This window comes from Mchenga conophoros, linkage group LG17 (genome assembly GCF_057382185.1).
Source record: "Mchenga conophoros isolate Kocher_MC1m ecotype Shallow Benthic linkage group LG17, M_conophoros_male_GT1.1, whole genome shotgun sequence".
Lineage (NCBI taxonomy): Eukaryota > Metazoa > Chordata > Actinopteri > Cichliformes > Cichlidae > Mchenga > Mchenga conophoros.
Genome location: NC_140542.1, coordinates 9,232,344 through 9,259,110, shown reverse-complemented (window position 1 = coordinate 9,259,110; position 26,767 = coordinate 9,232,344). Strand labels below are relative to the sequence as shown.

The following is a 26,767-nucleotide window of genomic DNA, read 5'->3' as shown; positions in this document are numbered from 1 at the left end:
CTGCAAACCCTTGGCCTTCTCTCAATGAGCTTCATTCTGTAGTCACCTGAAATGGTTTTCACTTCACAGGTGGGCCTTGTCAGGGTTAATTTGTGGAATTTCTTACCTTCTTAATGGGGTTGGGGATCATCAGTTGTGTTGTGCAGAAGACGTGTTTGTACGCAGCTGACAGCCCTATTTGACAATTGTTAGAATTCATAATATGGCAATAACCAATCAGCTCAGTAAAGAGAAATGACAGTGCATCATTACTTTAAGAACTGAAGGTCAGTCAGTCTGGAAAACCGCTAAAACTCTGAATGTGTCTTCAAGTCCATCAAGCACTACGTCGAAACTGGCTCACACGAGGACCGCCCTGGGAAGATTCACCAGTGCTTCTGAGGATAAATTCACCCGAGTCACCAGCTTCACAAATCGCAAGTTAACAGGACCTCAGATTAGAGCCTAGATAAAAGCCACACAGAGTACCAGTAGCAGTGGAGACTGAGTGAATCAGCCCTTTAGGCCAAATAGCTGCTAAGAAATCACTACTAAGGAAAAGCAACACGCAGAAGAGAGATTTGTTAGGGCCAAGAAAGCCAAGGACTAGACATTAGACCAGTAGAAATCTGTGTTTTGGTCTGATAAGTCCAAATCTGAGATCTTTGGTGACGACTGTCACGTCTTTATGCGTCTTTATGCAGAAAAGGTGAACAGATGGTCTCTACATGCATGATTCCCACCGTGAAGCATGGAGGAGGTGGTGTGATGGTGTGGGGGTGCTTTGCTTTGTTGGGGATTTATTCAAAATTGAAGGCACAATGAACCATCATGGCTACCACAGCATCCTGCAGCGACATGCCATCCCATCCAGTTTGTGTTTAAGTTGGACCATCATTTATTTTTCAACAGGACAATGGAGTAATGGGTAATGGAAAGTAATGGAGTGCTGCGCCAGATGATCTGGCCTCCACAGTCACCTGACCTAAACCCAATGACATGGCCTGTTTTCTAGATGGTACCATGGTGGATCAAGATCTGATGTTATTTTACTACATTAATAGTTCCAACATTGTTTCACCATTGGCTGAAATGTAGCCCCAAACCATGACAGAGCAATAGAATTAACAGAATGACCATCTCTCAGATCTTAAGGACAAGACTTTCAGAAACTGTTCGTCTGCTGTAGATGCTTTTTTAGATCTGCCACATCTTCTATCATCAACTTACCAGTTTCCTCAACTTTTTTTAAGGATATGCTGCATAAAATGCCAACATATGGTAAGTTCTTTGGGAAACACGTGCAAAAATACTATTTCATATCTGTCAACCACTTTTTGTAGATTCTACTACAAAAGTTATCTGTTTTTATTACAGGTTGCTAGTGACAAAGTGCCTAAAGGTACAATTTCAAATTGGTTCTTTGCTGATGTGTGGACACAACTCTGGTTCATCCCTTGAGTTAGGTGCCTTTTTTTCATGCTTGAATGACTCATAGGCCAGTGTTAAGAGGTTTAGCAAACAAAAGACATTTCTCTGAAAATGGTCCGGTCTGGAAAATGGGCTGAAGATAGGTGAAAAAGCAGTCAATATTTAACAAAAGACCTTGAAAGAACTTTTTTTCCCATAAAAAGCTGGTTTCCAGTTATTTCTAACTCATCACACCAAGCAGGCGAAAAATAGCACAATACACTCCATCTCCACAACGCTTACCCATGAATACACTATTTAACAAGTCAACTTGGGGTCCTTGGAGGTTCACACAGAAAGCAGGAGTCTAATGTGGAAAGTCTGTGAAGTAAAAGTGTGCTCAAGTGTCCATGGTACTGCATGGTGGACTTTAGTTTTTTCTTTCTTTCATTGCCCAGAGTGTGCTTCTCATCTACCACACAATAGCAGAGACTTTTCTACACTGTGGAATTTCAGCATGTTTTGGCAGCCTGTCAGTGAAGTAAAAGGCTGCCTCACACAAAGGCCACGGAGAGCATGGGAGTCAAACAACAACCAAACTCCTCACTGCATAAGAGGAAAACAGCATCAGGAAAGAGAAAAACACACCCTTCACCTCCTTTCAGTGCAGCCATTTAAAATACAGACACTGCTGCATCCATCACTCCATTACTGCTGTTAAACACCCGGGCAGCAATAATGGATTATTTATTGATTTTTGGAATACTGTGTTACTTTGTATGTAGTTATTAATGAGATGAATGATGTGTACCAATGTTACAGTTGTCAGTAGCAAACAACATCAACTTTGTACATACAAAAGAAATTACATTTGGTACAGTAAAACCTAATCTCTTGACTCTTATAAAGACTTTCTTTTTAACTATGAAATGATGACTAGGAGCTGTGTTACATTTGTTGAATCTTGTGTGTGAAAAGGAGCTCTACAACAGCATTTGACCCCTAAATCAGTTTTAATCAGCTGTCAACACACACAAGCACGTGTCTGTATACTTGTAAGAACCCTCACTGACATAATACTAGACTTGAACCCCTCACACTACTTGCCAAATGTCCTGATGGTAACCCCACATTTCAAAAATGTCTTGTTCTACTCGAAAGTTCCTGGGTACTATAATGTAAAAATCTTCCTCAGCCGTGCAACGCATCCGAAAAGATCAAAGAAAAAGAGTGAGGATGGGGCGGGATGGGATGGTGGGAGAGAAAATCAGAGAAGGTGGGAAGGACACAATGAAACTAACGAGTGGGACGGATGAGAAAACAGAGAAAAACAGGGACTGGATATCAACAACACCTGGAAAACAAACAAGGGGGAATAAAGAGGTAAAGCAAACTTGGTGAAGAACTGATTTCTAACTGTTTAAATGATAAACAACAGATTTTGTGACTGCAGACTGTTATGAGGGAAACATCTGTCTCCAATCTCCAATGAGTTCTTTTCCCCAACTTGATTGACTTGATGAGATCCTTTTACCATAATTTTTGGATGGACTTTCATGGCCCTTCCATACAAATCAAATCAACAGTATAACTTTATCTTCATTAAGTTGAGCAAACCAAACTTTTCTTGGCAAGAACTGCTTACATTCACAGAGAGTAACACTTTCCAGAAACATTAGAGTTTTCTGCCAACTGTCTCAACATTCAGGGAGTTGTTTGCAGCCTCAGACAGGAACACAGACAACGAGACTTCAGATTGGGGCGAATGGTGAGATGCCCTATAGCATTTTATCACCAAACCCAGTGAAAATTTACAAACAAGTCTCCAGGGGGCTCCTAGCTTGACGATTTGCAATGAAACTTGGTCACGTACGGCACGAACCACAGTCCACATCACAGGAGTCCTGGATTAACTCAGTCAAGACTTTGTAGCTTATCTGAAACGTTATAGTATGGAATGACAGTGTGCTGTAACACAGCTTGGATCACAAGACTCGCATCCAATCTCCCTGGTTTCCATTACTGCCTCTGGCTAAAGCAACACGGCACAGAAACTTCCCTGATCTGAAAATTATTACTGGACAGCCCGACTAGGATGTCCAACAAAGACTTCAAATAGCTGTAGCGTGATGTATTGCATGAGCAAGAGAAGGGAAAGGTATGTATTTTCACTCTTTTTGCCTGCTCTGCACTTGCTCCTAGATATGCTTTCACATCACACACACGGTGACTTTGCATAGCAAATTCGATGTTTGTGAGTCCCTGCTCATGCTGACAAACTGGTGTGTTTGTCAGACAGACAGACAGACAGACACAGAGACAGTCAGACACAACAAGAAGAAGAGTGGACCTCTTAGTGACCTGTGTTTCTGTCATGGTCCTGCGACCATGACTCAGTGACTTTATGTTTATGTTCTTTATTGTTATTACTTTCATTATTATTCATGGCTGTTTTGGGATGGTTTGTGTTTGGGATTTTAGACACTGGGTTCTGGGTTTGTGCTCCCTCTGTTGGTCCCTGGTGTTAGTGTTCCCCTGTCTCGTCAGGTTAATCAGGTCCAGCTGTTTCCCCCACCTGTGTGTGATTTCCCAGTGTCTCTTTGTGTATTTATAGTGTGTGATTTCCTCTGCTCCTCGTCGCGTCGTCTGTGTTCATACCTGGTGTAATCCTCTGCGTGCTCTCCCTGCTGTTCTCCCTGCTGTTCTCCCTTCATGTTCAGGTTTGCCACTCCTCTGTGTAGTTTATCCCAGTTTAGTTCGTCCTTAGTTCTGTTTGCCATCTCCACTTTGTGTTTGATATTATCAATAAATCACCCTCACACCTGAATAAGTGCTGCGTTTTGGGTCCTCCTTCCACTCTCCACACGGCCGCTGCCCCGGACCGTGACAGTTTCTTTTTATTTGAAAATGTGTGTGTGCTTTGACATGGTGTATTATTAAGTTGTCAGCTACCTGGCAGAAGCAAAGAGGTCAGAATTACTGCCTTCTGACAGCTTCATCTATTTGGCTTCAAAACACGCACTCACACACACACTTGCTGTGGACAGAGGTTGAGGTGGTGGTGGTAAGCTCAGGAGCTTTATAGCCTTGGAAAGCATCTGCGTCCTAAAGTTGTCAGTATGCTTCAATCAAAGTGTTTGTTTGAAACCGCCTCCTCCCACGCTTTTGCTGTGGAAAATTTTAGGGCTGCAACAACTTTTGCAATTTTCCAAAGGCTGACAATCTAACAAACAGCACTTTCCTTCGCTTTTTTTCTTTCATTCTTTACAAAGGTGAGGAGTAACCTACAAGCTAGACGAAGCTTGAGCTGCACTGCATCATGCACATGTTACAGTCCTCACTCTATCAAATTTGGTCTTTTTGAGATGCAAAATTTTCCACCTCTCCCTCCAACATGCCAGTACCTCTTGGTGCTGCTGGATCACTACCTGCTGTTTCCACTCCTCCACTACCCCTACAATCCACATATAGGCTCCCCAGCAGTGGCAAAGAAAGAGAGAAGAGTTGAGATGCTGAGAGAAAATGATGCGTACGTGGACCCAGATCATTAAGCGGCCAGCAGGGGAGTGGGGAGGAGGGACAATTGTGTTCAGGCATGGTGCAAGGCAACCATGCTCAGTCTGAGTACACACAAAATCCACTGCCAATTCCTTATTGTATAGTGTTGCTTTTTTCTTACTTTCAAAGTCTGTTTTCTCCAAGGAAACATGGTAAGAACTTAAATGCATTCTTTTTTTTTAAATCTGATAATCGCCTACACAAGGTGCCCTGTTATTATTTGCCTTTCAGTGCCAACTAATTCCCTAATTGCACAGCAAACAAGGCTTTAGGCTCTCCTAAAGGGTTGTTAAGCAGCAAAGGAAAAGAGCTCTGCATAAGTGGCTAGTGGTTCTCCCATTTCAGTTTCACATGCTAACTATGTGTTAGTGGTTGTGCTAGTGGATATTTGCCGCTGTGCATTTGCTGCAAACACATGAAAGGGACGAGTCTATTCTTTAAAAATACACTGTCATGTTATGTTTCTAAAGGATTATCTGTAGTATGAAACTGCTGCACACTCACTGGCTAACGACTTGCCAATCACAAATTTCACAATCAGACCTCTGACATCTTGTAAACATCTCAAGGAGCTTCAGAAACCAATGGGTAATTTCATGGTAGCCAAGTCCATCATCATTATAGTGTCCACGGATATATACAGTGGGTGGAGAACACTGAAATTCAGAAAATTACTGTCCACGTTCATGGTACATCTCTAATTATTACCCAGTACTTAGTTATAATCAGTGTAGGAACTAGCGCGTTATTAATTAACGCATTACAGTAACTACGTTATTATTGTGGTAACGAGCACGGTAACTAGTTATTATGCCAAAATCAGGAACACGTTAATCGTTACTGGGTTTTAGATAGGGTCGTTATTCATTATTTCATGTGTTGCGTTCGACTTACCTCGGAAATCGGGACACGGACCTGGGAATAATGTTACACTTGAGTAAACGGCTTTCTGGTTAGCCTCGTCAGAGAAGTTGGGATTCCAATATGGCAATGCCCTCGAAAACGGTTGTTTTGCTAGCCCTCTACAAAAAACAAATTACTACTAAACACATATGCAGCCATAGCTGGACTCAGTGAGCCAATGGAGATTTTTCATTTTTTCTTTTCTTTTTTTTTTCCATAACGGTATAAACAATGAAAGGTGGTGGATTGACCAGATGCTGGCAGATGTGTAAAAATAACTCAATTGTTTGGCGGTGGGTGGCTATCACGGAGCTTCCACAGATTCAGTAACATTAGCAAGCGGTGGAGGCCAGCAGGTGGATGAGGGAAAGGTGAGGTAGGAGGAGAAGCGACGCGAGGCGGCCGCCGGTCCAAGTGTAAGGTGAACTTCAGGTAAGAAGTTATGACCTGCAGTCTATGTGGGTCAGATATAAACCAAGTTTAGGTGCAGTTTATTTTCATTGTGCTAACATTTTACAGTCAGTTATAATAACTCATACTGCATACAAGCTAGCATGACGGAGTTTATATACTGCTGGGGGGGGGGGGTGCTATGATGTTACTGATAGTGAACTTTATTTTATCCATAAGGTTAGTTATTAGAGTTGCCAACCGTCCCCTAAAAAATGTATTCAGAGAAAATATTACGCGTTTACAGTTTGTCCCATACTTTGGCTACAATGAAAAAAAAAATACACAAAGCTGGATTTATTCTGTCTTTACGCTACACAGCTGCCTCTTCTTCTCTCATTCTCTCCCCCTCCCTCTTCTGTTGCTTCTTCAATCATGAAACTGATCAATGATCAGCTGACCGGCTTTTCTGTCGCAAGTCCCGTCTCTCTTGTTTGTTTATCGCCCACTTTGCGCCAACAGCAGCACCTTTGAGCTTGATTTATTTAATATTACTTTCTAGTATCAGCTGATGTTTGCTGAAGCCACAGGTGTAAAAGCTGCTGGTCATATTATCAATTTGGATATGTGATGAGAGGGAAACATGAAGATGAAACCAGGAGATGTCCTTACTGAATCATTAGAGCTGAACAGGTGATGGAGAAACAGGTTCACCTTTTACGTGACATGAAGGAGTTGAAGGGAAGTTATGGTAAATGGACTGATTCTTATATAGCACTTTTCTGCTCTTCTGGAGTACTCAAAGCGCTCTATACAACACGCCACATTCACCCAGCCACACCCATTCTGACAAGCACTACCTCTATATTGTGCACTATACTATATACTCACACACATTTATACTCCGATGGATGCATCGGAGAGCAACTTGGGGTTAGTATCTTGCCCAAGGATACTTGGCATGCAGACTGGAGGAGCCTGGGATCGAACCTCCAACCTTCCTGCTCTACCTCCTGAGCTACAGCCACCCTGAACTGTTTCTGAGAGACAAATAATACCAGGATCCTTTTTTAGACTGACAGCTGGTAACTGTACAGAGTCTAGCAAAGTTTTGCCAGGGGGGCAGGTAGGGCATTAACAGGGAAAAGGGAAAAGGGGGGCACAAAGAAATACTTTTCTTTCTTATTCTCATGTGTTGTAGATAGTTCAGGAGGTTAACTCAAGCATGCAGTTTGGGGGTTTTGGCTAAGTACTGTTTAGAATACCAGAATAGGGAGGGTGGTATAGGTTTAAGTTTATTAGATAGATAGATATACATCACTGTCACAACAGCGTTTTTTTTTTCATTCAAAGGCTTTATGATTTTTCCTATAATTTCCTAGCCAAAATGCCCAGGACCGATTTTTTGTCCCAGTCCAGCCCTGTATGCAGCTCATCTGCAGTCTGGAATTTCCCACATCTTCCTACTCAGAAGGCAGAATTTCCGAGTATAATCGAAAGCACCACGACTGCAGTTTCCGTGTTGGATGTAAAAAGTGCACGTGACGCTGTGACGTAGGCTAGAATCATGGCGGCGGTCAACGACAGTCCAGGCGTGGGATTTCTGCACATTATTTTTTCCTTTCTGTTGGTAGGTGGCATAGTGCACTTGTGGCAGGATAGTGCTAACATGTAAGCAAGCTAGAAGACTGCCATCCTTGCTGGTATTGCAGTTAGGGAAGCAACACATTAATAAGAGAATTCTGAGTAAAACCAAAGTTACTTTCCCTAGTAACTACTTACTTTGAAAGTAACGAGTAACTTTAAGTAACTGAGTTACTTTTGATAGAAGTAAATAGTAATGTAACTAAGTTACTAATTTAAAGTAACTTACCCAACACTGGTTATAATTAATATTAGGTGTTATTCTTGTATTGTCATTTGTATGTCAGTTGTAATTACTAACAAATAAAAGTCACTTCACTATGTCTACATTCAGCCTGGCACCACATTTGAAAGGTGGCACTTATAGGGACTTACCTGTCAATGATGCCACACATGTCAATCTGCAAGTGGCTGTAGTTTCCCAGCAGCCTTTGCTGCACTTTGATCAGGTCAACAGTTTGGTCATCCAGATTCAAGAGACGCATACATCCTTGAAATGTGTTGAAGGGGTTCTTGCACTTTTGAGCGCTCTCCCCAGTGGGACAACCTGAGAAGGGAAAAAAATCTAATGGTTGGACTTTTAAATTATCCAAATGATTCCACATGATGTCGATACAAAAATTCAGAGATAGATTTTCTCCAAAGTTTTTCTCAACAATATTTATTTCCATCCTTCCTGAGAATTATCTCTTCACATCTTAATTAGGTGCAAAAATACACCCCCAAAAAAATCTTAATTCACATTTTTGATTTTAAAAAAAAATTGCACGTTATAAGACATTCAGAAAACCCCCACAGACGTCTTATAAAATCCAGCTCACAAAAACAAACATTAGCATTGTGGAAACAAAGAAACAGTTTGGGGTATGTTTTTAATATCCCTTGTTTTTTTGTTTTGGAACAGGAGGTTGTTTTGCATCGTACTACATCACTTCTGTTTTGAGCAACACCCTGTAAGCAAGAACTGAGGAGACTAACCTCCGCGGTTTTAAAAGCAAAATATTTTCTCATTCCTGTTGGGCTGTCAGCTGTTTAAGAGCTCAGTGCTTCCTTTGCTGTATTTTTTTGTCATGATGCTCCAAAAGATTTTCAATGGGTGATAGGTCGTGACTGCAGTTAGGTCGACTTTGTACCCCTGACTCTTTTAGAATACAGAACCTAGCAGTGAACTACAGGGACTAGCTGCGAATGAATGCAAACAAAGTCAGCTGGGACAAACAGGCACTGCAACTGCAGCTGTCATCTAAAAAGCAGCTCCTTCTGAATATTATTAAAAACTTTTATATTATGTTTTATTATTCATCATCATTCATAAGCTTAAATAAACACTCTCAAGTCATTTTACACTCTTCAAAGTTGTAGAATGATCACACCTCTGAAGACTGCACCTTTAGGTTTTATAAAGACTAACAGATTGTTTGGAAATGGTATGGGTTTCAAATATTTGTGATTACGTTTTCACAGAACTCTACTCTGTGATAAACTAAGTACATGTCAAGATTCACGAGCTTTAAGAAATACGTTCAGCAGTATAACTGCTGGTCATTGTACTGTTGCACAACCCAGATCAGCCAAACTTAATGGACATCTCAGTGACTTCAAGGGGCCCAAGTCCCGTTTTTACAAAATAAGCCCAAATCATCAAACTTCCACCACTGTGCTTGACCATTAGTATGAGGTGTTTGTGCTGATATAATGTGTTTGGTTTTTACCAAATGTATTGCTGTGCATTATGGTCAAACATCTTGATTTTGGTCTTGCCTGCCTGCAGACATTGTTCCAAGCCTTCGAAACAAGCTATACTTACTTTCGGGTTTTCGTAATTGAACTGTTATGAACTTTAACATTTGACATGCTGACTGAGGTCTGTAGTATCTTCCTGGAAAGATTGTGTTACCGTGTTACCATACTGTTGTACTACAGATCAGCAAACTGCCAGGTCTTCTGCTCTGATAGAGTTTACACTTGCTAATGACCAGCTGAACTGATTAGCAGCACCTGGTTGCCACTTCCCCTTTTAATTCCTATAGAAGCAATAAGGGTGTACGTAGTTTTTCAGAAGACTCCATAGCATCCTGTGAGCACATTTTGTGCTTTCAGTTTTTCACATGAAAGCACAAATGTTGAACAGATAGAAATGTGACACATTTATATATCCAGGCAATCAAAGTTTTTACAAAATTTGTTGAAACCCCAATGCAGCAGAGAAAACCTACAGGAGAGCTAAAATCAAAAGTATTCAGCCTTTTCAGAACACAAATACTTAGATGTTGAGATGTTTTGTCAACCTATGACCTGCTGGTTGCACTAACACAAAGGTTCAGTAAGCTTTCTTTTTCTGATCACCTCATGCACAAAAGAGTAGCTGACCAACAAAGGCCCTCCACCCCACCTACTGTCCCAGTCCATGTTCATCTTATTCATTAATTTGAAAAAGCAACTCACAATATCATCATGGTCTAATATCTACTTAGGCAGTTACCCTCAATATGTTTTTGCTTACCACTCCCTTAACTTGCTCTTTGATCAGCCTTTGCACAGACTTTGGATTCTGTGTATGAACTCTGATTTAAGCCCTCAGCACAAGCAGTCCAGAGGTGGCTGTCAGATAAATCCTCTCTGCCCAATCCTGTGAATGAGCCCCATGTTTCATCCATCAGTGATTCGTGCTTCAGGTTGATCCTGGATGGCAGCATTCGGTGACCCAACACAGCATTGCTGCTCGCGGCTCTGCATTGCTCTAATTACAGTCAGTCAGACACACAGTTTGGCACTTCTTACCACAGGAAGGGGGGAAAGATGAGTCACTGGTCGTTGTCACCTTAAATTTTAGAAACTCAGAAGAAGACTTTGTTGGATCTGTTTTGCTTATGGCAGTCAAGATGACGCAGCAGGAAGTTTAGTGTTGATCACAATGTCATAACAATTGAGTTTCACCTGAAATTTGGTTAAGAATGTAACTACAGCTCAACTCACTGCCATCCTTTGCTCATTATACTAAGGCTGCTGTCTCTTAGAAAAACTGGAGCACTTCTTTAATGTTGTGATACCATTCACAAGCAGTATATAAACATTTATGCTGCAGGCAAAGGTGTGTGAAAGGATAATGCATGTAAAAAAAGTTTAAAAACAAAACATTTCAAAAGATATCCTGTACATTAACAAAATTGTGTTAACAAAATCTGTTGTGGCATGGAAGTGACCTGCGCAATATTAGGCAGGTGGATGTAATTTTGCAGCTGATCTCTTAACAAGTTTGTCTTTAGCTCCATGTGTTTACATGTGTAGGGGTGGAAGAGAGAAAGTATACATGTGCTACAGTAACAGGTGGGAGGGAAATGAAAAGAAGAAAACCTCAATTTTAAAATAAAAACACCGGTGATTTGGAGAGACAGAATGACAGAGAGAAAATAGTGGATACAGTAAGGACAAAAAAGGAGGAAAAAAAAGAAGAAAGATGGGTGGAGCAGCCAGAAGAAAGATGAAAGAAGAGGGGGGTGGGGAGTGAGAGCCACCGAGCAGCTTTATGACTTTGTCCCTCTCTGGGTGGCACTAAACCTCCAGAGGAGATCTGGAGATGATAATTATTACCAGAGTACCTGCATGAATTTTAACTACCCCCGTCTGTCGATGTCAGCAGTTTCTCTGGCAGCAAAGCCCTTGCACATGCTTACAGTATGTATAATCTGTTGACTTTGACCATAGAGAGCTTTTAGAAACGCTGAAAATCCCCCCCAAAATCTCTCTATATAAAAGTAGTACATGATGCAGGTATTCTTACCACCAAAGAAGAGTTGACTATCTGAGGTGAGAGGAACCGAGATGCTGATGTGAGCGGTGGCTCCTTCATCTTTGTCCACTGTGATGCTTAGATGATCATTTTTGAAGCTCAGCTCCACATAATGCCACTGACCGTCATTCAGACCTGAGCCTGAGACACAAATACACACATACAAAATCCAGAACAGGGTGTGATTGAGTTCAAATCAGGATGTGACCTTGGTTTAATTTTAATTTCAAGTATAAGAAAAATATAAATTACTCCATTTCCATTTTTTACTTGCATACACTTGTTGGCCACTTTGTTAGGTGCACTTTGCCCGCACTGGGTTGGACCTCCTTTGTTTCTCAGAACTTAATTCTTTGCGCCACAAATTCAAAAAGGTTCAAAACTTTCCCTAGAAATTTTGGTCCATATTGACATAACAGCATCAGAGTTGCTGAAAATTTGTCAACTTCACATCCAAGGTGCTTTATTGGATTGAGATCTGGTGACTGTGAAAGCCATTTGATTATACTGAAATCACCGTCTCATTCAAGAAACCAGTTTGACATGACTGTGGTCGTAAAGGGTGGTCATGGCCAACAAAACTCAAGTAGACCATGGTGTTGAAAGCTGCTTTAAATTTGCCAAGAAAATATCCCCCAAACCAATGCAGCAGCAGTCTGAAACACTGATACAAGGCAGGATGGATCCATGCTTTCATGTGGTTTACACTAAAATCTGTTCCTTCCTCTTAATGTTACAGCAAAAACAGAAACTCATCAGATTCGCAAATATTTTAACTTCTCTGTCCTATTTTGGTGAGTCTGTGCTGATTGTAACCTCGGTTTCCTGTTTTTAGGTCACAGGTTAGCAGCCAGTGTGGTCTTCTGCTGCTGTTGCCCATTTGTAACGAGTGGGTATATGAGTTACTGCTCTTGTCAGCTCGAAGCAGTCTATCCACAGAGTTCTCCTCTGACTTCTGGCATCAACAAAGCATTTTCTGCCAGAGAAGTGCTGCTCACTGGATATCTTTTTCAGACGTTTCTCTGTAAACTTTAGAGATGTGGGAAAATCATGCATGTTTTGCTGGTCTTGCACCAACAACCATGCTACAATCATTAGTGATTAGCTGAGTAGATAGTTGTGTCGTTGAACTGATGTACCTAATGAAGTGACCATTAAGCATACACTGAAAAAAAGGGACTGGCCATCTCTTGGATTTATGTAAGCATCTTGCATGTATTTAACACAATTGCCTCATGTTTTAAAGATAAATGTAACTATATAGTGTAAAAACTACATGATATGCAGAAAGGGTGTATTAAATTGTTCATATCATGTTCAGGTGAAGTAAGTCAATAAGATAGCAACGTTAAATCTCGTGAAACCACGCGTGATTTCATCTCGCGGGCTTTGGATCGTGGTTTAAAAAATGCATCCATCTCAGTCAAGTCGAGCAGCCAACTCTACGTTTTTTGGTATGTCTTGATTTTTTGAATTAATATTTACCATATTTCAGCCAAATGTAGTTAAACGTCTAAAGTGCCGCCATGTAACATGCTAAAAAAGAGCCGTTAGCTTATTTGCTGTTTTATCTGTTATCAAAGAATTGGCGCTTTTTCATTTGAATTTGTCTTTGGCACAAGAGCCGTAATATCACATTAAACCTAATTACGAGGCACTCATAACATAATTTGGTTTTCTGTGTGAATAGATTTGTCAACTGACTCTTCAGTTACATTGTGTATTTACTGCACCGTGGTGTTAGTGAGATTTTGGACATTGAACAGCTTTAGCTAATATCATCAGCGGTATTATGCTAGCTTACATCCCTACCCCTCCTGCCCTCACCTGCTGTCCTTTTGTTTTTGTTTTTGTTTTTGTTGATGCACATTGAGAGACCACATCTATTCTGCATTTCACCAGGAGTCAGCTGATGGATTGTGGGTTCAAGGTGTTATGGTAAGAAAGTATATTCTATTTTCGCTTAAGGTTTCTGTAACTTAATTATAATAGGTTTTTTATAATTATTAGGTGCATGCATACTCAAATAGACCACCCTATTAATACAACTGAGAAATCCAAAATCTGCCATAGGTTTAACTTATACCTGTATGTATTGTCAGAAAGGTGATTACTGGACTCACATTAATGCACACTTGAACTAAAATGAGGTTGTAACTTGTGGGTTCTTGGGTTGCAAATCAGAAATAAACATCTTTGGATTTTTTTAATCCCATAAGATCTGGAAACACAGTTTTTATTCAACAAAACATTACTGATTATTAACCAAGCACAGTGCCTGCTGTTATTTCAAAATAATTTTATGTCATTTCAGATAAAATGCAGCATTCCAGTGCATCCCAACCATGCCTTTACAGTCAAGGTTTCTGACGGAGCTGAGTTTCTCTCTGACAGTCTGCTGAAAGTGTTTGCAAAGTGATCAGGGGAACAGGGCACAAAGCTAAAGGATGTAGCTGCCATGATGACAGTAAGAACTTTAAAATTCTTTAACTACAAAGTGTATATGTATTGCATTAGGTCAGTAAAAGATTTTTATGCTGCATCCATTGAAACAGTCAACTATTACCTGTGAGTACTGATTCCACCGAAAGGATGCCATAATTTTCGTCATGCATTTACTGGCCCACTGAGAAAAATTGATCTTTTTAAAAAAATAAATGTTCTGGAAACTATATATCCATAAAGTTGATGTCAAACAGGAACTTTTGATATTGCTTTGTAGATGCTGGTGTTGCATGTTGACTGGTTTAAGTTTTGGTCTGGGATCATTTTCTTCTGTGCTACTGAAAAGTTCACAAATCTCTGTTTTCTTTGTTATAATACTTTAGGATGACATTAATGCTCAAAGGGAGTCTCATCAAAGTGCTCCGCATCTGTGTGAAAGACAATTGCAACATCTTGGTGCAGGAGTTCATGGTGAGTGTTTTATGAGTAGATTGTGGCTTTGCAACATTTAAAAATGCATTTAGTTATCCACTTGATCCTCATTGGACCAGTTAGGACCAGTAGTCCTCTTTAATAATTTGAAGTTCACATGAGGCCTGGTAGTGAACTCAGCCGCCGGCCCTTGAGGCCCCACCCCTGTATTAGGGGTCACATCAGTGTGAAAAAACTTTAAATTTGTCATTCTAGTGAACAAAGGAAAACCCCACCAATATTTACATTAGCTTTTGTTTGAAAAAAAAAAAGACCAACAGCTAACCAAATTGTGGGGCTGAAAGTCTAAATTCTAACATCTTCTGAGTGACAAAACCTGGATTTCTGATGGGCCGGTGTCTTTCTAACAAAAACTAATGTAAAGCATTTGAAATTATGTTTTTCACCCTCTCTTAGAAACTCTGTTAGACCATGAATGGCAGCATGGCAGGCCACTCTTTGGCTATAGCTATTTACTATGTTGCTTGCATTGGTTTAAATTACTCTAACATTAGAACTGGTAGATTCAAAAGAGATGAGTTTAAAAAGGAATCTTAAAGAAATGTTTTGTGTTTAACCAGGACTTGACTGAGGCCACTGCACAGATTGAGAAAACCACAATGAACATCTGTCTCCAGAGGATGCGCCAGGCAATGACTTTTCTGACGTTGGCATCATCATCGAGGGTATAGTAGTTCTTCAAGATCTGGATAACGTGACCTTTGCAGTAGCCATGCTGTTTGGACCTTTTTTATTCCTTCAATATGAGTTACCCATCACAACTCTGCTACACTTTTGAGGTGATTCAAAGGGTGGTAATGGAGTTGGAAGCAACTCAGCTCTCAAGAAAAGCTCACAACTAAGACAAAACTGCTCCTGCAACGAAGCTCACTGTTATGCATGTGAGGTGACCAGCTCTAGGTGAGAAGACATTTAAATCTCACACTTGTTCTGCTGCATTTTTGAAGCTCAATTCCAGGAACAGATCGCAGGGTTCATTTTTATATACACTGCAACTGCCATGAGGACGAGCCGTTTTTTTGTTGTTGTTGTTGTTTGTTTTTCCTTTTGCTCTGTACAAGTTCTCTGTCTGTTTGGCAGCATTTTTAAATTTCTCTTTGTATTTTTTCTTTCTTTTACTAGTGAAGAGATGTAGCATGAACAGTTATGCAGTCTAAATATCCCATATGGGCCGTGTGAAATGGTATTTTCAGTTTCATTCAGTTGAAGTAAGGAACGTTGAATATTTCTAAGTGTGCTGTTTTGAACCAAGATGTCACAGTATGATCAGTGCCGTAATTTTTGACAGTCACTGTATCAATGTTATTTTTGCATCTCTTGAATAAAGGTTTTGACCTGCAAGTGCTAATTTCTTTAGTTATTGGGGTAAAATGGGTAATGTTAATAGGAAGGTGTTTGCCAATTCAGTAACCTAATTTAATGTTAATGGAAACTAACATTACCTCAAATTGTTTAGTTATAATTGTTGTTTAACTGAATCTTGACGTTAGAGGCCTTAAATAGAATGTTTTGTATTGTTCTTTCCCAACATTTTTCAAAAGAAAGAGTCTAATTTCTTTGCTGTGATTGATTCCAGAGAACACGGAAGAACTGACATTATTTAACTGTTGGTTTATATAGATTCAGTAGTGGAGTAATGTCAGTTTAATTCTTTACCTACTGTCAATGCAGTGAAATTAGACATTTTGTTTTGAAAGGTTACTGGTGGATGCCAGCAACCATCTTGGAAGAGAACAATATAATCTGTTATAAGGCCTCCATTTGAAAATTGTGTATTTGATACTAGAATATAATAGCAAAATGTAATTTGAAGATAACATGTAGTATTTAAGTGACCAAGTAGTATTGGGTAAAAGTTATTGAATGGTGTTGGGATAAAGTGAGAAAATTGTGAAGGATTAAAATATTTCAAGAGCTCAAATTACTTCATCAAAACATGTTTAAGTCACATTTTATCAACACAAATTGCACAGGTTTATTGAACATGAATAAATTGTGTTAATTTAACTCAATTGTTTAAGTTGCTGCCAAAGCAAAACATCTGTGTGCAACAAATGTCCACCATTGAATTAAGTAAATCCAACAACATATTTTTTTCAGTGTACTCTAATGTACCGGTATACGCAAATGAATAGAGAAACATGCAGATCGTGACTGAACCCACCTGCGCTGAGGTCCAGCGAGGATCTGCCTGCTTTACTGATCTGTAGTCGAAGCCTCGCCTGGCTCAGGTATAGGAACACTGTACCATCCTGCTGCGGGAGACCAAAGGTCAAGAGCAGACCTCCCTTGTTCCACGTCCTGAACTGCAGCATCACAGACACTAGCCCTGTTGACCATGATGTAAGGCCAGGCAACTGGAGGAAGCTGTGGGAGTCAGTGAACGTCACAGCCACTGAAACTGGCTCAGCACAAGAAAAGGTCACATTGCCCTGAGAACAGGAGGAGGGAAGAGAGAGAGAAAGAAATGATTGTGAAAGAGATAAAACATGAATATTCATCGACTGCAGAGGCTGACTTGGTTTGACTGGGTGTCACAGAGGTCTCATCAGCACCTCTCTGAAAAAGGACACCTGTATTTCCATATTGATATCAGCTGAACAGCTAAAACGCTGAAGGCTTTCTTTGGAAACCTGAAACATCAGAGTCAGAAAGGCTTTGCACACACTGCCACATAATCAAATTTCTTAATTACATCGGGAAACTGAAATAATACAACATGAGAAATATAGTTTTATAAACAGCAGTGTGTCCAAATATTCCATGATGAAATTTACCACGTATAAGCTAGTATGGTTCAAGTTTTCTTCTTCTTTTTTTTAACTGCCACTTGTCTCATGCAGCTCTTTTGCTTTGGGCTTTGTAACATCAGAATGTAGATGTGATGACACTGGTGATGATAATGAAGGAGATTATGATGATGCTAATGACGCTGATGATGATGATGATGATGATGGGTGTAAAAATAGGGAGGATGATGATGCAAATGATGAAAATAATGATGATAACAATAGTAATCATGACAGTGACCATTAGCATAATAATTACCACGATGCAGAAAAGGCAAAGAGGAAGGCTGGGGGAAAAGTCACTAAAAGTCTGTCGTAGGGAATAAAAGTTCACAGCTTGTTCAAACTTTCATCACGGAAGTACTCTAACAGAAGAATGATAAATGCTAAATAATTAATTACTATCATAATAAATTGACAGCCTTGACAGAAGGATAACACAGCTTTACTAGAAAATGCTATCATCACTATAATAAAACACCATTTTTCTATTAAATGATTTTTTTTACAGAAGACTTTTTATTTACTATAAAAATGTCACTTGTTCTTAAGCTACAAATACATAAACTGAAAGTTGCTTTGAACTTGCAGCTAATGTTTGATTTTCAAAGGGAAAAAAATGAACGATTGGCACACTGCAGAACTCCAATTTCTTTATTTAATGCATTTAGTACTTTGTGATGTTTCAAGCATACCTTCCCATCTTTAATCACCTGTGTTAGGTCCAATGACCACGATCACTGACAATAATATACGATCACATCCACGTCTTACATAGGACAAACAACTGATGAATAAATCTTCTATGAATAACACATGGAAGACCAGCGATATGTGGAAGATGTCTATGTCACATTTTTTGGCTCTGTAACAGCTCAACAAGGTGGAGATGATGTGCATGGATTTTTTTCCCCTAATTTTCTAGAGGTGCAGTCTACTGGTGGATGAAAATAGGATCAGCCAGACTGACCTATAAATAATCAGAGTGGTGAAAAAAACTCTGATGCAGTGATGCTACCCCTCATATCCATATTAAACCCTAGATATAGGGCTGTGGCTGACTTTTGTAAAAACTTTTTAAAACTTCCCAAAAACAAATCAAACATAAACTCTTAAATTTGCCCGATTACCTTGCTAAAGTGCCCTTCACATACAACGCTTCAATGGCACCGTTGTGCTCTGAAATTTATTATTTTCCTGGTTGGTGAGCACTCGCTGGTGACATGGTGTGACATTTGCATGACCAATAGAAAACATAGAATGGCAGGGAGCGTGCACATAAAATCTACATAAAGACCATTACTAGCTGCAAAAACAGTACATGCAAAGCACAGCAGCCATTCCAATAGCTAACCAGTGCTGACTGCTAATGTGTAGCTGATAAGTGAATTATGTGAATTAATGAAGTACATTTAACTTCTGCACATTGGTTCAATCGATGCAATGGCCCAGTAAATTATTCACTAGAGATGCAATAATGATAGATGTTAACGCATTCTTACAAATAACACACAAAGTGGATCATCACCAAACACAATTTAGAGTAAGAAGAAAGTGTAAAACAATACAACAATAATTATCCATCCACCCATTCACTTTTGCTTATCCTCAGGGTCATAGGGGACGGCTAGAGCCTATCCCGGGCACCACAGGGTGGAAGGCTGGGTACACCCTGGACAGGTCACCAATATGATGCAGGGCTAACACAGAAAGATGGACAACCACATTCACACCTGTGCGAAATTTACTATCACTAATAATCGAATCCCACTAAATGCATGTCTTTGGATTGTGGGAAGAAGCCAGAGTATCTGGAGAGAATCGACAGTGTCATGTGGAGAACGTGTAAACTCCACACAGAAAGGCTTCGACTAGATGGTGGAGTCATTGGACTCAGGACTAATATTGAATGTTTAGTTTTTGCAAGAACTGCAATGCTGAGTCCTTCATGACATTACAAACCTATTAGAAAAGAAGTGATTCCTGAAGATGCATTTTGAAAATACTACTTAGTACACAAAAATGAAGTAATTTCAACGTATGCTCAAAAATCTCTTCTTTTCTCGTAGGTTTGAAATGTCATATAGGACTCAACATTGCAGTTCTTGCAAAACAAAACAAAAAGCTGAAATAAAATATTTAGAATACTTTACAGATATTACAAATGGATTGTGGAGGCAGTCAAGGCACTTGCTGCTAAACGACAGATGAATGTGCCATACACCCTACACAAGCAGAGATGCATGAAGATGAACTGGCAAGTGAACCCCAACACAACAATGAATATTGTACTGAAAGAACAGATGTCTTTGAGCTGGCTTTGGACTTGGACTCAGCTTTTCTCCTTTACGCACACTAAGATGAGGCCATGTTTTTTTTGTTGTTTTTTTTACATATTTAACAATGAAAGCTTTGTGTAAAAGAAAGGAGTTACTACACGGTGACATATAGCAGTCATTCTCAATCCTAGACTCCACAAAAACTTTTGCTTTTTTTCTACTAAACTTTTTGAAACTGCGTGTATGCAAAGAGCTGTCCTCAGAATTATTAATATAAACATGCAAAACTTAAATTAATAACATTACAGCTCTAATTCGGCATCATGAGTGACAAGCAATTAGTAGGCAAAAATTGTACCACACTATTACTTTTAGTGCTTGTGGTAAAATTAATTCATAAAATGCTGAAATATAATGACTCACCACTATCGCGACCTGTGAACTGCCGTGTTTGGCCAGGTCTATCAGGTTGATGTCGCTGTACAGCAGGTTCTCAAGGCAGCCATGAAAGTTCCTGTTGGACAGGATGGGTTTCTGCAGTCCGTGGCTCTGGACAGCTGCCACCGTCAGCTGCACAGTAATTTCAAAACACGCTATAATAATATTACCTTCTTCCTCTGAATGACATCAAGGTTGCTGTAAGAGGTTCATTCACAGAGTACGCTGCCTTTTAACGCAGAAAAATAAGCTCAAAAACACCTCTTCATTGCCTCAGTACACTCACACAGTTAAATTATGCACTGAATAGCCCCTTTGAATAACCCTCTCAAGCTGGTTGGCACAGAAAGCTGCCCACCTTCTGCCTTTTCATTCACTAGAAGAACTAATATGACTTGAACGTCCTGTCTGATTTATTCTCACTCTAACTCACTCACGCTGCTGAACAAATGAATATTTCTGCAGGAGTGGATGCGCTTTTGACACGTTTGCTTCAGAATGTGTGTGTGTGTCTGTGTGTTTCCTCTCACCGTGTGAATGTGCCAGTGGCTGAGATCAGCCGGTATTTGAACCTGCAGTGTATTTTTATCTACGGTCAGGTTTAGGTGAGTGCTGAGCCGCTCCAGCTTTACATGGTGCCAGTGCTGGTCATCAAGCAGACTGCCCAGGGAAACGAGAAGTTGACCACCAGAGGATGAACTCACACCTGCAACACAGAGGGAGAGAGGAGCGGGAGAAAAGTTGTCATGTCGGTGCCATGGTACATTTCAGAGAAGAGCAACATCCCCGGCCAACGCAGAAATCCCATTATGCATCTCCTGCTGAGGATCTTAGATTTTTTTTTTCCTGAAGTTTATTACCTCCAACGCACTTGAAGAAGAACATCCATAAAACATTTTTAACAAGGACAAACATCTGTAAAGAAAATAGTCAGTGTTTTTTCCCAGCAAAACACCTATAGGAAGGGATTGTGTTCAATCTATCAAAACAAAAAGCGCCACGGAAAGATTGCTGCATCAGTGGGATATTTTTTAATCTCTGTTTCAAAACAAGAAGCAGGTCACTGAGGTCACCCTCTTTCATTATAGAGCACATTTCTGTATGCTGAGAGGGAGGAGGACAGAGTACGAGAAATGATGATGCTACAAAATGATACCAGGACATAATTAATGACAGACCCAACACCAGTAGGTCTGATAGGTGGATTTATCTTTGGGTCCTCCAATGTGTTGGTTAGGAAACGAGGTTCTGCTGAAAGAATGAGCTACAACAAAAGGAGAGATATAAGCCAAGTCATTAATTATGAAAGGTGTTTTCTTCTAGATAGAAAGACAGTTCAAATTACAGAATTCCAACTCCTCATTGTGTGTTTAGGGGTCTGAGGTAGAGCTACGCAAAAGGCTGGTAAATGCTGGAAAATTGGTGGCTGGGAGTTAGAAAGAAGAAACCTTACAAAAAATCTGAAGCCTGCTCCCCAAATCAGTTTGAGGTTTTTAACCACTACTATCATAAACCAAGTAGTTTCTCCAATCTAAAATAACTGTCAGCGATCAACTTGCTGAATAGATCAAACTGTGGGTATCAGTTTCAGGTTTCAACAAGGGAGTACGCTGCATTCAAAGTTTGCATCAGTGACTTCATTTTTTTCTATATTGGCAATGTTACAGAGATATATTAGACTTATCCTAAATTGTCTTTAGTATTGTGCTTTAGCTATGAATCAAAGGTCCAACAACAGTTTTCCCACTACTAACAATCAAATTAAATCAAATTAAAATTAAAATCTGAAAGATAAATCTAACATGGAAGTCACAAAAACTGCAGGTAGTCTAGAGGCAACTTGAGGATAGTTCCTCAAAGCTAGTTGCTCCTATTTATTTCCTGTGCTAAAATGCTCAATTTTGCAATGGAAATAAGCAAAAATAAATAAATGTACGTAAATAAATCTCATCAGTATTTTTTATACGAACCAAAAGTGGATTAAAAGTACACACCGGCTGTTAGCTATCTCATGTTACAGTGCTATGGTTAAATGTATTGTAATTCAGTTTGGTTATGCTAGTATTACTTTATTAATACGTTAGCACTAAGTCGCCTGTGTGTTCTGCTCCTACTGTAGCCTAAAGAGGCACCTTGCTAATGAAGCTAGCTAATGTTAGCTGATGAGTAAACGTTCCAGCTTCTCCAAATATATCCCTACCTCCTAAAAAATGCAGGACTGACTAAAATAGCCAAAAATAGCCAAATCGAGGAAAACAGTATTAAAATTCACAAACCAATAAGTGATCAGTGTCTCTATCTTTTATAACACAGTTTGTGATTACACAAACATTTAAGTGAGTATTCAATGCTAAACAAATAAGTGGCTACATAATGCTCTTAAGTTTAACTGAGATCGTGATTAATGTTAAATAGTATCCAAACTTACTTCCAGTCTGAAACCAACTTTTCAGGGGTTTCAACAATGGAGCTTTGATCAGGACACAACTACCTTAGCTTAGTTTAGCGCAGAGATAGGAACATGGGAAACAGCTAGCTTAGTTCCATCGACAGAAGCCTGTCTTCCTCTTGCATCCAGTACTTACGCTGAGGATAAACAAGTAGTTTAAGAGAAAACAATAATAGAAACACTTCACTTCCATTAATGAATCTCTTTCTGACTCTCTGTCAGTCTTGATTCCCTTATTCCTCTTCTCCTTGCCTGCAAGTTTAATAGGAAGCTGAGAGAAAGAAGGTTCAATTTAAGAGAACCGTAACCGTGCCAGCATTTAAAATACAACTTCACTGCAAAGCTAACACACATTCTCAAAACCAATTCTTAGTTTTAGTCACAGTTACGAGGAATTTCATACCATACAGAAAGAAAAGGAGCAAGACATCCATGGCAAGAATTTGACTATGAGTGGGTTTCAGATTTGTTGATTTCATGTATTTGCATCTTTGTGTATGAGAATGGTAGGACACACAGTCTTACCAATGGTGTCAAACCATTTCACAGATCAATGGCTTTGAAAAAGATCAAGATTAATTTAATTATCATTATTCTACACAAGGTTGCACAACAAAATTGCAGATGCAGTACCCTCTATGAAAAATCCAAAATGAATTGAGTATTGCATAAACGGCCTTGGTTATATCAAGATACAACATGTTTTGGGTCTGTTCTTTTCTCTTGTTATCTTGTCTTGAAAACAACATGGGATACATTTTTATAAGTTATTACCCACCTATTTATATTAGGGTTATATAATCTGGTTATATTATATATAATTAATGGCTGTGGCTGTTTTGAATGACAATTGGTGTTATTTTTTATCTAAATATGATTCTGTTCATCTGGACGTAGTGTTTTCAGTGCGAGAAACGATGAGTGACGAAACGTTTCTCGCACTGAAAACACTACGTCCAGATGAACAGAATCAACTTTTGGAGATTTACTTACCTGGATGATTGAGAATGCATCAAGATGTTTTACCAAAATACTTCAGTTTTTCCAGTAAATACAGTATCTTTTTCAATAGCACAAATTGGCGTCCCATTTGCTGTCAGAGAGAATTAAGTATCAAACGTATAGATGATGTCAAAGTGGCTATGTCCATTTTAATGTACAGTCTAAAGGTAAAACGCTTTACCACACTGGCAACAACTTGCATTTGTTTACAAAAAACCTCAATTAAGAGATCACTAAGATCCTGAGGGGAACATAAAAGTGTTTAACTGTTTTTTTAAAAACCTACTAAACAGAAAACATGACAGCAACAACATCAAGATCAAAGTGCTAGATAGTCCCTTGTAGACACAGAGTAGTAGATAATTATAGCATAGGTTGGCATTTATACCCCAAAGATGCTATTCCTATTCTTTTTTGAATTCTTTGTCAGAGACATACTTTGTCTCTCTAGACAAAGTATGTCTTCTTTTGAAACATTCATTTTAGCTTACCATAAATTTAAATGAACCAAATCAGTCCTATAGTAAGTGTGAAAGGCAAGAAGTTATAGCAATATTTACCATCCACAGTAAATTAATATTTAGAAAGAGTCCTCCATTTGTTCTCCTTTTTTTCTGCCACAAATCTCTTTCACTTCCCAGTGTCTTCAAAGGCAAACAAGACGGCAGTCATTTACATTTTTACATTTGCCTTTAAACAATGAACTATGAGGGTTTTTTTTAAATTGTTTTAAATTCTATTTTAAAGATGCATTCTTTATTTTTACCGCACAAAAAAATTCAGTAGTAAGAAACCTATCATACAGCAGGGGAGTGCAGTAAGAGGTTTCTTTCCATTTTCTGGCTCCTCTGGGACTCTTGGGAGGCAGCATACAAAACGAGTAAATCGCTGTAGACAAAGTGGAATTGAGTAAGCAAATGCAACAGCAATCACCGCAGTTCATTGTCTTCTATTTTCTCTGCCAATTGGCACACTTTGTCCAAAGACATTCATCTCATTTCAGCGGCGCTGTTCAGATGCCTGGGGGGAAGATCTAGTTGTAGCTTTTGCTGCTCTGTACAATGAGCAAAATGCTGATTGTGGCAAAGTCGTGCTACTGTAAACCCTGAAATATTCCATTTAGTATGCCAGAGACCAGACAGTGAACACAGCATGTCCTCACTGCTGAGAATACGGAGAGAAGAAAGCCTTTCACTTAACATGCAGCCTGCCCTGCATGGATCTCTGATGCCATCCTAATTTCGTCAGTGATACTTAACACCATTTGTCCAAAAGGCACTGGAGCCCTCAGCGCATTTACTGCTGTGTATTACAGCTTTCCAATGGCAGTTCAGAATTGAAGTGAATTATGAAGCAGCAGGCTACATTACAGCAAACTGACATTTTGATAAATGTAAAGCATAGAGGAAATGAGATGGTTTTGGATAGCGGACATAAATCTTAATGAGCCAGTCAATTTATTCCAACTGCTTGGACAGCCACAGGCACACAGAGAGGGTCTAAGTGTCTCACTGCATGTGTTTGTTTGACTGTCTGTCTCCTTGGTCACTGTCTATTGGTCTGTCTGTTATTCCTGTCTTTGTGTTTCCATTCAGACGTGTACTTATGCTAATGGATGTTGCTCACTAATTAATGAAAACACTTGCAACCTTATAAGCTGTACATTTACCCAGTTCACAGTGTTCACAGCCACCTCTCTGTCTCAGCCAGCTTGCTGTTCTCGTGAAGTGACATGAATCACCGTTAAAGAGAGGACCGGGACTGACAGGATCAGGCCGGCAAAAGGGAGAGATAACTGTGAAAAGCTTCAGAGAGTCTCTCACATTCTTCAGTGTTTAGATAATGCATCTAAACCTTCTGCTATTATCTATTAGCTCTGTTAGTTTGATCTTCTCTTGTCTTCCAACAGCTGACTGTGGAGGAGCATGCTGTGGCTCAGGGTGGATGCTCCAAGCTATTGATCTAAATTACACTGTCTGTAGACTCCAAGCTCCTTGGAGATTCGGAGGGAGGAAGAAGACAAAAGATGAATACCATGCAATTGTTAAAGGTAAATAATTCAATCTGAAAAAAGAACTAGCAGAGGCAGAATTTGGATCACATATGAAAAAGGCTTTGATAAATAAACATAAATATTTTTTTCAATAGCAAAAAAACAATAGGGTAGGGATTGACAGAGAGGCAGGGCAATAAAGAGAGCGTGCAGTGTCAGTGCTGTGACTGGGGCGAAGTACGATTTTTAGGATAATCTCAATTTAGCTCAATATAATCTCTGCACCGTTACAACAATCCTGTGTTTACTGTCGTTCCCAGCCAAGTTCTTTGAGCACTTTGCTGACTATCGGACTGAGCCTAGCAGGGATGTGACAGGCGTCACTCAGGGAGCTGATGTCAGACTGACAGCTTTTGCAGATGACGCCTCTTTCCAGCTGACATATACTAGACAATACCACCAGGGAAATAAACTGCTTCCACCCAGTCATAATGGGAATTGGACAATATTCTGCTTTTTATTTCAAGAATGCAGAAAGGGGAGGGTGAGACTAGGGTGAGGGGATGTAAAGAAGTAGAGAGAGGCCTGGAGTTGGAAACAGCAAATTTAGGCTTTCACAAAATCTTAGAAAAATAGCTGAGGGAATCTGGGATTTTCAGCGTGTGTGTGTGTGTGTGTGTGTGTGTGTGTGTGTGTGTGTGTGTGTGTGTGTGTCTGTCTGCATGGCAAAGGTCCCTTGTTCAAACATTAATATAACACTAAAATGCAGTTGAATTATGTCTTCTCTTGAAATGCTTTTTATGGTTAAGTAAATGGATGATGCAGGAAGTCTGACAATTGTGAAACGTGAACTGAATGGTACAGCATGTATTGTATTCAGGTTTTGTTGTCATATGATCACTAAACATATGATGTTGACTTGTCTGTCATTTCGAACATGTGCCCCTGTAGGGTAAGTTTAATAAAGCCCCATCTCTCAGGCCTAGTGACACTCAGTGCCCCCTCCTGGCAGCTACTGTGCACTAAAGCAAAACATATATTTCCTACCTGCAAACACCTGGCTTTGGTTGCTGGCAGACTGCTACGTGTCACTTGTAGTATGCATGAAAGAAACTGACTAGTTGACATGTGTTTTCCAAGTTACAGTGAAACTGTGGAAAATGCAACACAGCTAGAAAACTGAAATTGTTAGCCTTCAAAGTAAAA

The 26,767-nt window shown here is 39.6% G+C and overlaps 1 protein-coding gene and 1 long non-coding RNA gene across 2 annotated transcripts in view; one reads left to right on the top strand and one right to left on the bottom strand.

Annotated features, from left to right (window-relative positions):
* Positions 1-26,767, bottom strand: part of LOC146555053 (contactin-associated protein-like 4) — a 112,385-nt gene that overhangs the window by 36,067 nt on the left and 49,551 nt on the right. Inside the window, exons 6-10 of the mRNA XM_085253033.1 lie at positions 20,648-20,823; positions 20,103-20,249; positions 16,776-17,043; positions 11,666-11,815; positions 8,260-8,431 (exon numbers count right to left, since the gene is read on the bottom strand). Of these exons, the coding sequence (XP_085109159.1) occupies positions 8,260-8,431; positions 11,666-11,815; positions 16,776-17,043; positions 20,103-20,249; positions 20,648-20,823 (913 nt within the window). The remainder of the gene's footprint in view (positions 1-8,259; positions 8,432-11,665; positions 11,816-16,775; positions 17,044-20,102; positions 20,250-20,647; positions 20,824-26,767) is intronic.
* Positions 12,842-15,242, top strand: LOC146555054 (uncharacterized). The gene is made up of 4 exons (XR_014889343.1): positions 12,842-13,612; positions 13,989-14,141; positions 14,503-14,590; positions 15,172-15,242. It is a non-coding gene; the product is annotated as an uncharacterized LOC146555054 (long non-coding RNA).